Source organism: Pistacia vera, unplaced genomic scaffold (genome assembly GCF_008641045.1).
Source record: "Pistacia vera cultivar Batoury unplaced genomic scaffold, PisVer_v2 Contig206, whole genome shotgun sequence".
NCBI classification, from domain to species: Eukaryota; Viridiplantae; Streptophyta; class Magnoliopsida; order Sapindales; family Anacardiaceae; genus Pistacia; species Pistacia vera.
In genome coordinates this window covers 749,285-762,022 of record NW_022196009.1, presented here as the reverse complement: position 1 = coordinate 762,022, position 12,738 = coordinate 749,285, and the positions used below count along the sequence as shown (strand labels likewise).

Genomic DNA, 12,738 nt, shown 5'->3' with positions numbered 1-12,738 from the left:
GGTAGGTGCTAGGTGGTCTCCACCCGATAGTTAGGAAAACCGAGTAGGTGCTTTGTGATCCCCACTCGGTAGTCACTAAGAACGGGTTGGTACTGTGTGAATTCCACCCGATAGTCATGGAGAGTGAGATGGTGCTGTGTGAACGCCATCCGGCCGTACCTCCGGTAAGATGAGGCCATGATGTTATTAGAAACAGAAATAGAATCAGAAATAGTATAAGGAAAGAATTAAGAGTTATACATACGGGGACAGACAGATAGAGGGTTTTACTTACTGAGCATTATTTGTGCTCACCCCGTTATTTTCCTTTGTGGATGCAGGATCTAGGTGATGATGCAGTCGGAGGGGCGTCGGCAAGCGAAGAGAATAGCTACACTGTTTCCCCTGTGTTGTCTTTTAAAACAAATTTTTGTAAACAGTCCTCTTTGTGTATAAAAGACATATGAATTGAAATGAAAAGAAAACTTTGGGCCCAATTTTCTATTGTTATTATGCATGCATTGTACTAGTTTTCAGCAGATGTTACAACCTTGCAGAAAAATATCTCCGAATAGAGAATTCATTGGCAGCACTCCCCCGTCGCGATCACGGCACTTCAAGCGGTATGTCTGGTCGGGGAGAAAGTCGGAGAGCTTATCGCAAAGGAGACATTGACGATCAACGAATAGGGAAGAAACCCCGCTACAAGCACAAAAAGTCCTATGCTCCTGTTCCCTATCGCGATCGCGACAAAATCCAATACACTCCGCTAAATATGTCCATCTCTGCAATTCTTGACAAATCCGAGGAAGCAAGCCTGCTCGGTGAGCCAGAACCCATGAAAACCTCTGCTACGGCCAGAAACAGCAAAAAATCTATCGCTTCCATCGGGATAACGGGCACCACACTGATGAGTGCCGAGCTCTAAAGCAGGCAATCGAAGAGCTCATCAAGAAAGGGCATTTCAAGGAGTATATTGATGATTCTGCTCCAAAAGAGAAGAACCAAGAGGACCAAGGGAAAAAGCGTCGTGATCGCAGAGGGTACAGTAGTGTTAACATAATCTTTGGAGGGCCACACCTCGCGGGAAACACGCGGGGTGCGCAGGAAAGGTACGCTCTCGAAGCGTATCACGACCCAATCAGGGTAACGAACACATCGCAGCGACCACAAAAGGCTCGAAAGGAGGAGCCGATCACCTTCTGCGAAAAAGAAGCAGCTCGCCTGCATCACCCTCACGACGATGCCCTTGTGATCACGCCTCTTATAGGCCACCATAACGTCTGCAGAATGCTCGTGGACAACGGAAGCGTTGTGAACATTCTGTTCCAGACCACTTTTGAAAGAATGAACCTGGACTAGGCCGACCTGAAGCCCGCCTCTATCCCTCTCTATGGCTTTACAGGGGACCACTTGATCCCCAAAGGGACAATCCAACTCCCGGTCACGCTAGGCAACTATGACGAGGTAATTAAGGTAACTGAGTTCTTGGTCGTGGATTGCCCATCCGCCTTCAATGGGATCCTAGGGCGACCTCTGCTAAGAAGCTTCAAGGCAGTAACTTCCATATACCATCTCAAGATGAAGTTCCCCACCCCAACGGGGATAGGGGAAGTGAGCGGGTCGCAAAGCGCATTTCGCGACTGCTACATAAAGGCGGTGCAGATGGCAAGTAAAGGAAAAGGCGTTCCGCGAAGTGCGTCCCGCCAGGCCATGGCGATCAGTAGGGTCGAGTCGCAGCCTGGCCCAGCAGAAGATAACATTGATCCTCGAATTCAAGAGATCCCTTCCAGCGGCCCAGTTGGGGACTTGTCTGAAGTATCAGTTGACCCGAAAGAGCCAAACCGAGTGTTAAGGATTGGGAGCAGTCTCAACCCTCAGCTCGCGTCCGAACTGATTAGCTTCTTAAGAGAAAACGTCGACGTGTTTGCCTGGTCGCATGCAGATATGGTCAGGATCAGCCCAGACATTATTTGTCATGCGTTGAATGTCGACAGCGAAGCCAAGCCAGTTCGTTAGAAAAGAAGAGCAATGGACCCAGAGCGGTATGCTGTGTTAAAGTCAGAAGTGGAGAACCTCCTCCGAAATGGGTCCATCCGAGAGGCGCTCTACCCGACATGGGTTGCCAATCCGGTCTTGGTAAAGAAGCCGAGTGGCAAGTGGCGAACCTGCGTTGATTTCAGCAACCTCAACAAGGCATGCCCAAAAGACAGCTTCCCTCTGCCGAGAATCAACCAGCTCGTGGATGCCACCTCGGGGCACGAGCTGCTGAATTTCATGGATGCATACTCGGGATACAATCAGATCCCGATGTATGGACCAGACGAGGAGCATACGTGTTTCATTACAGACCGAGGGTTATACTGTTACAAAGTTATGCCTTTCGGCCTCAAGAATGCTGGCGCAACCTACCAGCGGCTGGTTAACCAGATGTTCTCCGACCAGATTGGAAAAACAATGGAGGTCTATGTGGATGATATGCTGGTCAAATCCTAGGTCGCCTCAAAACATATTGCGCATTTCACTGAGATGTTTGACATCCTCCGACTGTACAGAATGAAGCTGAATCCTCTCAAATGTTCATTCAGGGTATCGTCAGGAAAGTTCCTGGGGTATATGGTCAATCAGCGAGGGATAGAAATAAACCCCAAGAAGATTCAAGCTCTGCTCGATATGGAGAGCCCGACCAGCAAAAAACAGGTCATGAGTCTAAATGGGCGAATAGCTGCCCTTAGCCGCTTCATATCAAGGTTGACAGATCGCTACCTACCATTCTTCAACGTGCTAAAGGCCAACAAGAAGTTCGAATGGACACCCGAGTGCGAACAGGCGTTCCAAAGCATAAAAGAACACCTCAGGAAGCCTCATCTCCTCTCTAAGCCTCTTCCACATGAAATCCTGCTCCTCTACCTATCTGTCTCTCAGTTCACGGTCAGTGCAGCTCTAATACGGGAAGAGGAAAAGGCGCAATGGCCAGTGTACTATGCGAGCAAGCGTCTGACGGATGCCGAGATGCGGTATCCGGAAATGGAGCGACTAGCCTATGCTCTGCTGATCGCATCCAGAAAGCTACGACCTTACTTCCACGCCCATACGATCCACGTAATAACTAATTACCCCCTCAGGTAGGTCCTCCAGAAACCAGAAGCCTCGGGTAAACTGCTCAAATGGGCCATGGAATTAAGCCAGTTCGACCTGAAGTATAAGCCCAGGTCGACCATCAAAGGCCAAGCTGTTGCTAACTACATCTCATAATTTTCCTATCTTCCAAGCGAGCAACAGCCTGGCAAAGCCATCAGGAAAAGTATTCAGAACCTGTCGACCTGGAACCTTTACGTCGACGGGTCATTGAACAGAAAAAGGGCCGGTGTGGGTCTTCTCCTTGTAAGCCCCGAAGGGGCTTGAATTCATGGTATTCTCCGGTTCGGGTTTAAAGCGACTGGCCAAAGAAATGGGTGCAATCGCGATTAGTATTTACAACGACTCCATGCTGGTCGTCAACCAAATTTTGGGGAAGTATCAAGCCAAGGAAGAAAACATGGTCCGCTATCTTAAAGAAGCTAAGGCCGCTCTCGGGCCGTTCAAACACTTTGAAATTACTCAGATTCCCAGAGATAGCAATTTTGTAGTGGACGCCCTGGCAAAGATAGCCTCGTCGTTGGATTCAGAAGCTCCAGATAGCATTCCTGTTCGGTTCGTCGATGCTCCAACTATCAGTTCAACCGAACAGGCCGTAAATGTGACTCAACCGGACTCCTGGATGACTCCCATTTTTCAGTACCTCAAGGATGGGACCTTGCCAGACGACAAGGTCAAGGCAAGGATCCTACGAACAAGATCTGCTCGTTACACACTCATCGGGGATCAGCTGTACAGGAGAGGATTCAGTGCCCCTCTCCTCCGATGTGTAACCAGTGAAGAGGCAGATTATATCATGAGGGAAATTCACGAAGAGATCTGCGGTAATCACACAGCTGCTCGATCTCTTGCGAACAAGGTTGTTCGTCAAGGATATTATTGGCCCCGGATCTAAGAAGATACCCGCAATTTTGTCAAGAAATGTGATAAGTATCAGCGGTTCGCAAACATTCCGCGAGCCCCCTCTCATGAGCTGATAACGATGTCTAGCCCCTGACCATTTTCCATGTGGGGGATCGACCTTATCGGTCCCATGCCAGTCGAAAAATGAGGGGTTAAATATGCCGTGGTCGCGGTAGACTATTTCACAAAATGGGTGGAAGCTGAACCGTTGGCCGCGATCACGACCAGAAAGCTGAAAGACTTCGTTTTCAAGAATATAGTGTGCCGCTACGGAATTCCTCACACTCTCATCTCGGATAATGGAAAGCAATTTGACAATGAGGAGTTCAAGCAGTTCTGCGACGAGTTGGGCATCCATAAAAAATTTGCCTCAGTTGCCAGACCACAGGCAAAGAGCCAAGTTGAAACTGTCAACAAGACCATCAAGCACACTCTAAAGGCCAAACTTGGGGCAGCCAAGGAAAATTGGGCCGACGATCTCCCCGAAGTTTTATGGGCGTACAGGACAACTCCGAGAACCTCCATCTCAGAAACGCCCTTTTCGCTAGCCTATGGCTGTGAGAAAATGATTCCTGTAGAGGTAGGAACTGGTTCTCTTCGGAGAGACTTGTACGATGAGGTTAAAAACGAAGCACTTATGAGAGCGAGTCTGGATCTTGTTGAGGAGCACCGCAGCAAGGCTTCGCTAAGGATAGTAGCCTACCAGTAGCGTGCGAAGAGATTCTTCGATTCAAAGGTCAAGCGAAGAGACTTTCAGGTCGATGACCTTGTGCTAAAAGAAGTTCTCCTCGGAATCAGGGAGCCAAGCGCGGGGGTATTAGGACCGAACTAGGAAGGTCCGTACCGGGTCGACAAGGTGATCAGACCGGGAACTTACCATCTCAAAAGGCTAAACGGTTCCAAAGTACCCCGAGCTTGGAATGCTGAGCACCTCCGGCCATACTATCAGTAATCCCGAACTCAGCTCTCATTGTAAATTAGATTTTGCTTTTGTTAGTTTCCTTTTTATTGTAAATTATTATCCTGTTCGCTTGTAACAATTCGCATGTAATATTGTCTATGTAAATAAACTAAGCTGTAAACTGCACTAATGTATGATTAAGCGAACAGAAATTGAAAGCAAAATGTATCTTCATTTATGTACAACAAAAATTGTTAACACCCTATTAATCCCCACTAGGTCGGTCTCATCGTACTATGCCTGGTCTGTGGGGGGATCCCTTGAAGCAGGACCCGAACTCTCTGCCTGGTCGGATCTTTGGGCGGCTGCCGCTGCTTCATCATCTTCCCTCGCCATGATCTGCAAGGTATCTTGCCACTCCCTTGGGAGATCGGACATATCCAGTTCTGGATTCTTTGGTCGCAGAGTATAAATGGACCCGATCGCCCAGTCTGCGGCCTTATCCTCGAGCTCCTCTGACCGGATCCGCATTTCTTCAGTCAAGGAAGCGACTTTTCCCCGACTCTCTTGGAGTTCAGCCTCAAGAGCTAGCCTTCCCTTTTCGGAGGTCTCCCTCTCTTGTTCTGCTCGCTGAGCCCGTATTAAGGTTGTCCGAAGCTCCTGGTCCTTCTCTCCGACCTTTTTAGAGAGTCTAGCGGTTGTCCTCTGAAACTCTTTCACTTCCTCCGCGCGTCGCTCAAGCTCCACCTTTTGAAAGTTGACTGTACGCATAGCGGCCGTCCTTTCGTTCAAATATCTATTCGCTACCTCATCAGACAGCGCTCTTTGTGCTTCAGCGTCCTGTAGGCTCTGTTTGAGCTTCACAATCTCCTCTTTCAGATCGTTTTCCCCCTTCGTGGCCCCCAACCGAGCTTTCTCCATGGACATCCTCATGGCGAGCAAAGCCTGCGAACAAGAATTGTTAGAATGAAAATGACAGACAAACTCTTCAAGAATAGTTCGTTTACCTTGCTTAGATGCTGGAACGACGTGGTCATCAGGTCGCCGCCCGTATCGGCGAACTCATCGTATGACTCCGATAGCCCACACTCGAGCAAAGAATAGACTATCGGCTGTAGGTAGTCGGGCAGGTTCCCCAATGAATCCAGCACTAGTGTGTCCTTCGCCTTGGCGGCAGCAACCGTCTCGTCCGCGGGTTCCTTGCCCAACCTCCTTCCGGTGCCCCGCCGCGAACTCAGAAGTTCAGCCTTTGATTCAGTCTCTGACTCGTCGGCCTGAATCTGCTTCCACTTCTTCAATCGCTGGGCAGGAGCCTTCCACCTTGGACGAGCAGGCAATGTCTGAGCGGTTTGTTCTGTCTTGGTCGTTTCTTCCATAGGACGGGGTTGGGAAGGCACCGCAATTCGCACCGGTTGCGCCACTGTGGGGCGAGCAGCTTCGGTTGGCTCTCCTCAATCGAGGGTAGTTGAATGGCGCTCGTCGGGGCTGCTCGGACTCTTTTGGAGGCATGGTCGCTGCATGAAAATGTGTTAGTAACTAAACAAAAATTAGTCAACGACCAGAAAAGAATATGTGTCCAACTTACGCTCTGGGGACTCCAACGACGCGTTATCGTTGAAAAAATCGTACTTCCGCAAGTTCGCGGTCGTCACGAGCTTCCTCGCGTCCCGACTTTCTTCAAGGAGGACCCTAAAACACACGATCCTGTCCGGGTCGGTGAGCAGGTCCAGGCTGGTCGTCTTGTTAACTGCAAAAGAATGCAGGTCATTAAAAAAAGCGAGCGAACAGTAAATGAATCTAGCGAACAGGAACCTACTTGGTTTCTGAAAGCGGCAGTAGTAGTCGTAGCAGAAGAAGAAGAACTTCGTCTCGTAGGCCCCTGCGTTGCTGGGATAGCTATGTATCCCTTCGACGATGGTAGATCGTCGGGACAAGTAATATGAGTCCTTGTCCTTACTCTTTTTGAGGTAATACGAGCAGCAGAGCTCCACTGCTGTTAGCTCGCCCAAGCCACTCTCGTGATACGAGATGTACATCGCAACGGCGATGACATACGCGTTTGGCGTTAATTGCATTGGTACGATCCCGAAGTGATCCAGGACTGACCTAATAAAAGGGTGGAGAGGAATCGTCCCCCTACCCTTGAAGATCTCTTCGGAGATCGCAGCTAGACCATCGGATAGATGCCGCGATGACCGGGTGGCGTCAAGGAACACCTCCGCGCGGACATCGAACTGTCTCTTTATCCTATCGAACTCTTTTCGGGTGAGAACCGAGAAGACCTCAAGGGATTCGTCCACGAGAACATCCCGCGAAGACGAACCGGCTTCCTTTTCGGATCTGGACGCTGAAGGTTCCATTCCGCAGTCTGCAACACCGACAGACAATGTCATTTTAGCCATCGTACGATGCCCCGTACGGCAGCTTGGAACAAATTCCCTAAAACCCAACAGTGGTTCGAGCCGCTATCCATAGCAGGAACCCAATTCCAGCGTCGCGTCTCTGACGAAATATCGGATGACCCAACGCCACCACATAAACACAAAAAAAAAAAAAAAAAAAAGAGGAACAAAAAACCCTTACCTTTTGGGGGACATGATCGTGGACGGTTCTTGCTTCAGGTATCAGAGAGATGTCAATCGGAAAAGAAAGGCTTTCGATTTGCAGAGAGTTTTCGCTTGAGACAAAAGGGATTCTGGCGGCCTCATCTGAAAAATCTGGGTTTTTATATGGACTACGAACCGACGTTTACCACCCCTTGGAATCGAAATGACGTCTCTCTCTCTCTCTCTCTCTCTCCGCATTAAATGCGCCCCACGTCGCATTGATTGTTGAGATGAGGGTTGTCGTTTCGGGCGTGTCACACAATTAATGCTCTGCCAAAGCATTAACGCGTCAGCACACAACGCATTTAATGCGCCTGGCAGACGCCTAACATGTGCAGAGCGTTTGTCAGTGCGGAAATGATCTCATTAAATCTCCATCTTTAAGGCACGACAAGGAACGCCCGATGAAGCCAGGACGCTTGGGCGATGGCTGTCAGGTCGTTCAGACAAGGTTCGCGCGAGGTCGTGTTCGCAAAAGGTCCTATCCCGAGCTTCTTTCGTTCAAGTCGGAATGGTCAGAACCTCCATTCGCGGCATGACTTAGTTTCCAAGGTTTGATCCTCAAACCTTAAAAACTAGGGGACTTCTGTTATGCTTGGGAAATCAAGGGCTGACGTGGGAAATCACGTGATGGGGGGTGACCTGCTCCCGTCAGAACGGTAAGCGCACGTCAGGCCTGCCAAACGCCATGGACCCCTCACGTGTCCATTCCCTGCTCCAAATCGCGTGAAATCAGCTTGGAAGGTGGGTAATGTGACGTAAAGCCAGATTTAGCCTTAACATTCACACCAACCCACGGATTTAATGATGATTACTTGCACTCATCTCACTATAAAAAAGAGAAGTCCCTTTCATTGAGGGGATTCGGCCTTTTTACACTCTGAATTAACTTTCTCTCTCTCTCACTTGTATCCTTGTATTTATTTTTACTTAATCATTTGTAAGTCAGTCCGCTGTTGCGACCTGACCCACAATATCAATACAACCATCAGTGGACGTAGGACTTGCTACCTTAGCATCCGAACTATTTTAAAAAGCTCTCATTATTGCATTTACTCTTCACAATATTCATATTCATGTGTCTCTTGGCCAATCAACGTTACGCACGTGTCGATTAGTTGGTGTCAAAATCACGCATCAACAGTAATGGTTGAGAAGGATACTGTCGATGCGGCCACATCATTGACCTTATGTGACCGAGAGCGAGCTACGTGGCTTTTGAAGATGGGTTGGTCGGATTCGGACTAATTACATCACCAGCATATAAAAACACTGATTCCTGGGAAAGTGAAGTATAATTTACACACTCTCGTAAGTGCATATGCAATTTAGTTGATAAAAAAAGTGTTATGCCTGCAAATCTCTAAAGTTATACCAAATTCACAACCTAATTTTTGTAATTAGACTCGTCCAATCCATAGCAATAATAATAATTCTTGTTCAACTCTTCTCTCTCGTAATGTGTATGAATACCGAGTATACTTGGATTATTAGATGAGAACAGGTTTTAACCACTATATCCTTCCATTACATGAGTTAAATGACATTCATGATGAAGAACAGTAGTGATCAAAGATAGTTTACTTAATAACAAGCTAAGCGCACACGTGTGGTCAGTTGCTGTGAGCTTGATAGAGCCTCCAGTTCATATTGCAGCTAGATTATCATGTAGTCAATAAAACTAGTATTTGCAAGGAAGAATCGGAAGCAAATAACCAATACAACTCGCAAACCGATTTTTTTCCCAACTTCTAAAATGATAAATAAAACATGATTAGCTTTAGAAAATTTAGACAAAAAATTGGCAACTTTCTCCAATTATCACAACACTCCACCATTCGGGATACTAACTCTCAATAGAATAGAAGTTATCTCTAGCTCCGGAACTACCCAAGATCTTGTTCTTTCTTTCTAGGCTGCGTAAACTGTTGTATTCAAGGCTCCTTCACTTCTTCGGGGGAAGAGAGGTGCTGTGGGAAGTAAAATAATTTATTAACCTGCAAGTTTGCTTCAGTTTCAAGACCTCTCAATAGAATATAGTATTGAAACATGAGAGTTGAATATAGCAAAACCAAAACGTAAAAGTTTACACAACTTACTAATGCCATCTGTTTTTTGGCCTTGAACTCTGAAATATAAACTGCAAGAAGCCAGACTACCCGTTTCAAGATAAATGGCAAGTTTTATCCAACTCATCAAATTGATCAACCACAGGAGAACATTGATTTTGGACCAAGCAATCAATGAATCGACTCATATCCATACCAAGTGGAAACCGAGTCTAGAGCTACCAATACAAAGTCAATGCAACCAACCCACTACTCATATAACCAATATCTTACAACCTACATTCACTTTTCTTAATTACCAAAGTTATAAAAACAAAAGTTCATGATCAATTATTAGACTCATTTCCTTCGAGAAGGTCAATCTCCTGCAAAACTCAGATTTGATAATACAACTATGATTCTTAACTAATCCAAAACTACCAGAAATTTGATATTAACAATTGATTTCAACTTGAACCAGAAAACGGAAACAGATCTTACATGAATTGAATTTATATGCCACCACTAATCAGAGCTCACTTTTTTTAAGCTTGCCATGTATGTCAGATAAATTGTCCAAATGTATGCACACGAACTGTTCACCAATGGCTGCAAACAAAAATTTAAGAAACTATTAGTTCAGCCAATAGAGCATAAGTCCGTCAATTCGGATCTAAACTAAATCCAATCTAGTAAAATTAGTTGGAAACTACTCTCAGTACCTGTAGATGAACAGGTACAAATTTGTATGTAATGAAATCACATATTGGCCAGTACAATAGACCTGTTGCCAATGTTGGAAGAAGGTCACGTTTCAATCTTGCTGTAATCTCCCCACCACTTTCACCTAAATTTGACAGAAAGTAATAACTCAACAACCCATGCACAAGCAAAATGTCTTTAATGACTACAGAATTAGAACTTCAATGGAACAAATAAGAGAGAGGAAATTCGCCTTTATCCTGATTTTCCATGTTGCAACACTGAAAACCCTGGACATCCTACTGTTGGAGCCAGGATTCAGACGCTCAGGTCCAAGCTAGTTAATTTAAGTACAAGATTAATGAACTACATGACTCCAAAGCCAAATGAATCCCCATAGAAGCATGCTGGCAGCCAATGACAGTCAAGTATGGTCCCATTACTAAACAAATATGGCCAAAAAATGACTATGATGTCCAAACAATGATCACCAATCCACAGGAGGAGACAAACTAGTAGTGATGCAATTAACAGTTACCACAAAAAAATTGCGGGTTAAAAACGAGTTATAGACCAGGAAACAATCCATGAGCAGGCCTAAGTGTTGTGTTTTAGTAAGTCCATATGGATGGCCATAGTGGGTCCACTTACATGAAGAAAGTTGAAAAAAAATAGCATCTATAGGTGATCACAATGTGATAGCGAATAGGAAAAATGAAAATACCTTGTAAAGATGCATTATAGGAGAAGAAAACAGCAGTAATAGAAGGGCCATATACAGCCTGGCCCATGAAAAGCTTCTTCAATGTTGTTAATGTATCCCGCTTTGGTAAAATTTTTGACATATAATTGAACCAAAAATGCTGTGATGGCCCTAAAATTAGCATCCCATATGCCGCCATGCGCAATGTCCTTATTGAATCAATAGAACTGAAAGACGGCGATGTAATAATCTGTATATAATAATACACAGTAAATACACACGTTAAAATGTTTTGAGTACCCAGTTAGACTATATAATTATACAGAAAAACTAGATAGGTTCATACTTCTGCAGTATAACGTATAGTGTCAAACATTCATTATCACTCTTAAAAGAAAATACCCTATTAAAAGAAGTTATTAACACATTCACCACAATATAATAAAATGGATTCATTAAAAACACACGCATGCACCTGCGATGTTAAGTCAGCGGCTGCGTAAATAAGCGAGGATGTTATGCTTTTGGTAATGAGTGGATAGGACTCCAGCTTGCCCAAATACCATCCCAAAAATCCAATCTTCGACTCAGTAGAATATTTTTGTAAAGTTGAAAATGGGAGAGAATGAGATGGAAAATTGCTTGAAGGATAAACTTTGACGTCTCTGATTTTGCTGAGTCGCTGGGGAAACCGGGAATAGTTGGATCTCCATTGTTGGTTTGTGACAAAATGTTCGATATAGAAATTGACATCGAGTAGGGGTTGCTTCTCTGAGCGACGATGGAGGCAGCGGTCGCTTAAGTGTTTTATGGATTTGCATTTGCTGCCCATTTCTCAAACTTTAGACGGGAAATATGTTGTCAGTTCCTCGTATTTATTCCGGGTGGCTCCACGAAGATTCAGGTTTTCTCCTCCAGAGGCCATAGCTGTCACTATGTCGGGCTGACACGGGGCCCTAGCCAGTCCAACAAAAAAAAATGGGTTAGCAACGAACGAAGCCCGTTATGGACCAAAGTTGGGCTTATATTTTAGCCTCCAGAACCCACTTGAACACAGAAAGAATCTTTTCAAAATTAAATCAAAAGTTCAAAACCGCATTTTATCATGGTTATATGATATTTAATTTGAAACAAAATAACTGAATAGATAGGTGAAACTAAGCAGAAAGGTGAACCAATGAATTCTAATACTTTACGGACACAATTTCGTACAAGTTGTATCAAACTTATATTCAACCAATACAAGCACAACATGAGTGTAAAATATATTCGATTAATAAATTCATACAAATATATCATGGTGTAAGAAATATATAGCTTATGACAATGTTATGGGTGTAATATTATTATATATATACATATATATTTTTGAATTCTATAATAGAAATAAAAGGTTATATGCTTTTAGAATTCTTATGGATTTATGTTTCTATAACTATACAATTCATCATTTTGGTTGATATTCGACTCCCTTAAGAGAATTTAACAAGTTTCTATTTTCGTGAATAATTGAACTGTTAATCTTAGTATTAAAATTTGCTTTTGGGATAGAGAAAGAGAATTATGAACATATTTTATCTCAAATTTAATTATATTTAAGGAGAAATTACAACTTCAACCCTTTTTTTTAATTCGTAAATCACAAGTCAGTGAGTCACAACACAGAGGACGCGCAGGGGTATTTCTTAATTTTGGCCATTTAATATTCCTCTTACATGACAGAAAAGAAAACATTGTAGCCCTTACTCCTGCTATTTC

The 12,738-nt window shown here is 44.7% G+C and overlaps 1 protein-coding gene across 3 annotated transcripts; it reads right to left on the bottom strand.

The window, feature by feature from the left end:
• Positions 1 to 9,408: 9,408 nt before the first annotated feature.
• On the bottom strand, positions 9,409 to 11,812 carry LOC116129077 (PXMP2/4 family protein 4). Of its 3 annotated transcripts, none has more exons than XM_031414837.1 (5): positions 11,456 to 11,812; positions 11,002 to 11,230; positions 10,298 to 10,422; positions 10,077 to 10,184; positions 9,409 to 9,667 (listed from the first exon to the last, which is right to left on the bottom strand). In XM_031414837.1, the coding sequence occupies exons 1-4, from the start codon at positions 11,810 to 11,812 to the stop codon at positions 10,101 to 10,103; spliced, it is 795 nt and encodes a 264-aa protein (XP_031270697.1). In that variant the 3' UTR covers positions 9,409 to 9,667; positions 10,077 to 10,100. The 3 variants fall into 3 exon arrangements, with proteins under 3 accessions (XP_031270697.1, XP_031270698.1, XP_031270696.1); XM_031414838.1 differs by having other exon boundaries at positions 9,409 to 9,524; XM_031414836.1 differs by having other exon boundaries at positions 9,409 to 10,184.
• Positions 11,813 to 12,738: the final 926 nt, after the last annotated feature.

Excerpts from the sequence above, each read along its gene's own strand:
- LOC116129077 (XM_031414836.1), bottom strand. The coding sequence starts at position 11,812 with ATGGGCAGCAAATGCAAATCCATAAAACACTTAAGCGACCGCTGCCTC. Across the intron at positions 11,231-11,455 it reads CCGCTGACTTAACATCGCAG|ATTATTACATCGCCGTCTTT; the intron begins GTGCATGCGTGT and ends TATTATATACAG. Across the intron at positions 10,185-10,297 it reads TTGTACCTGTTCATCTACAG|CCATTGGTGAACAGTTCGTG; the intron begins GTACTGAGAGTA and ends TTTTGTTTGCAG.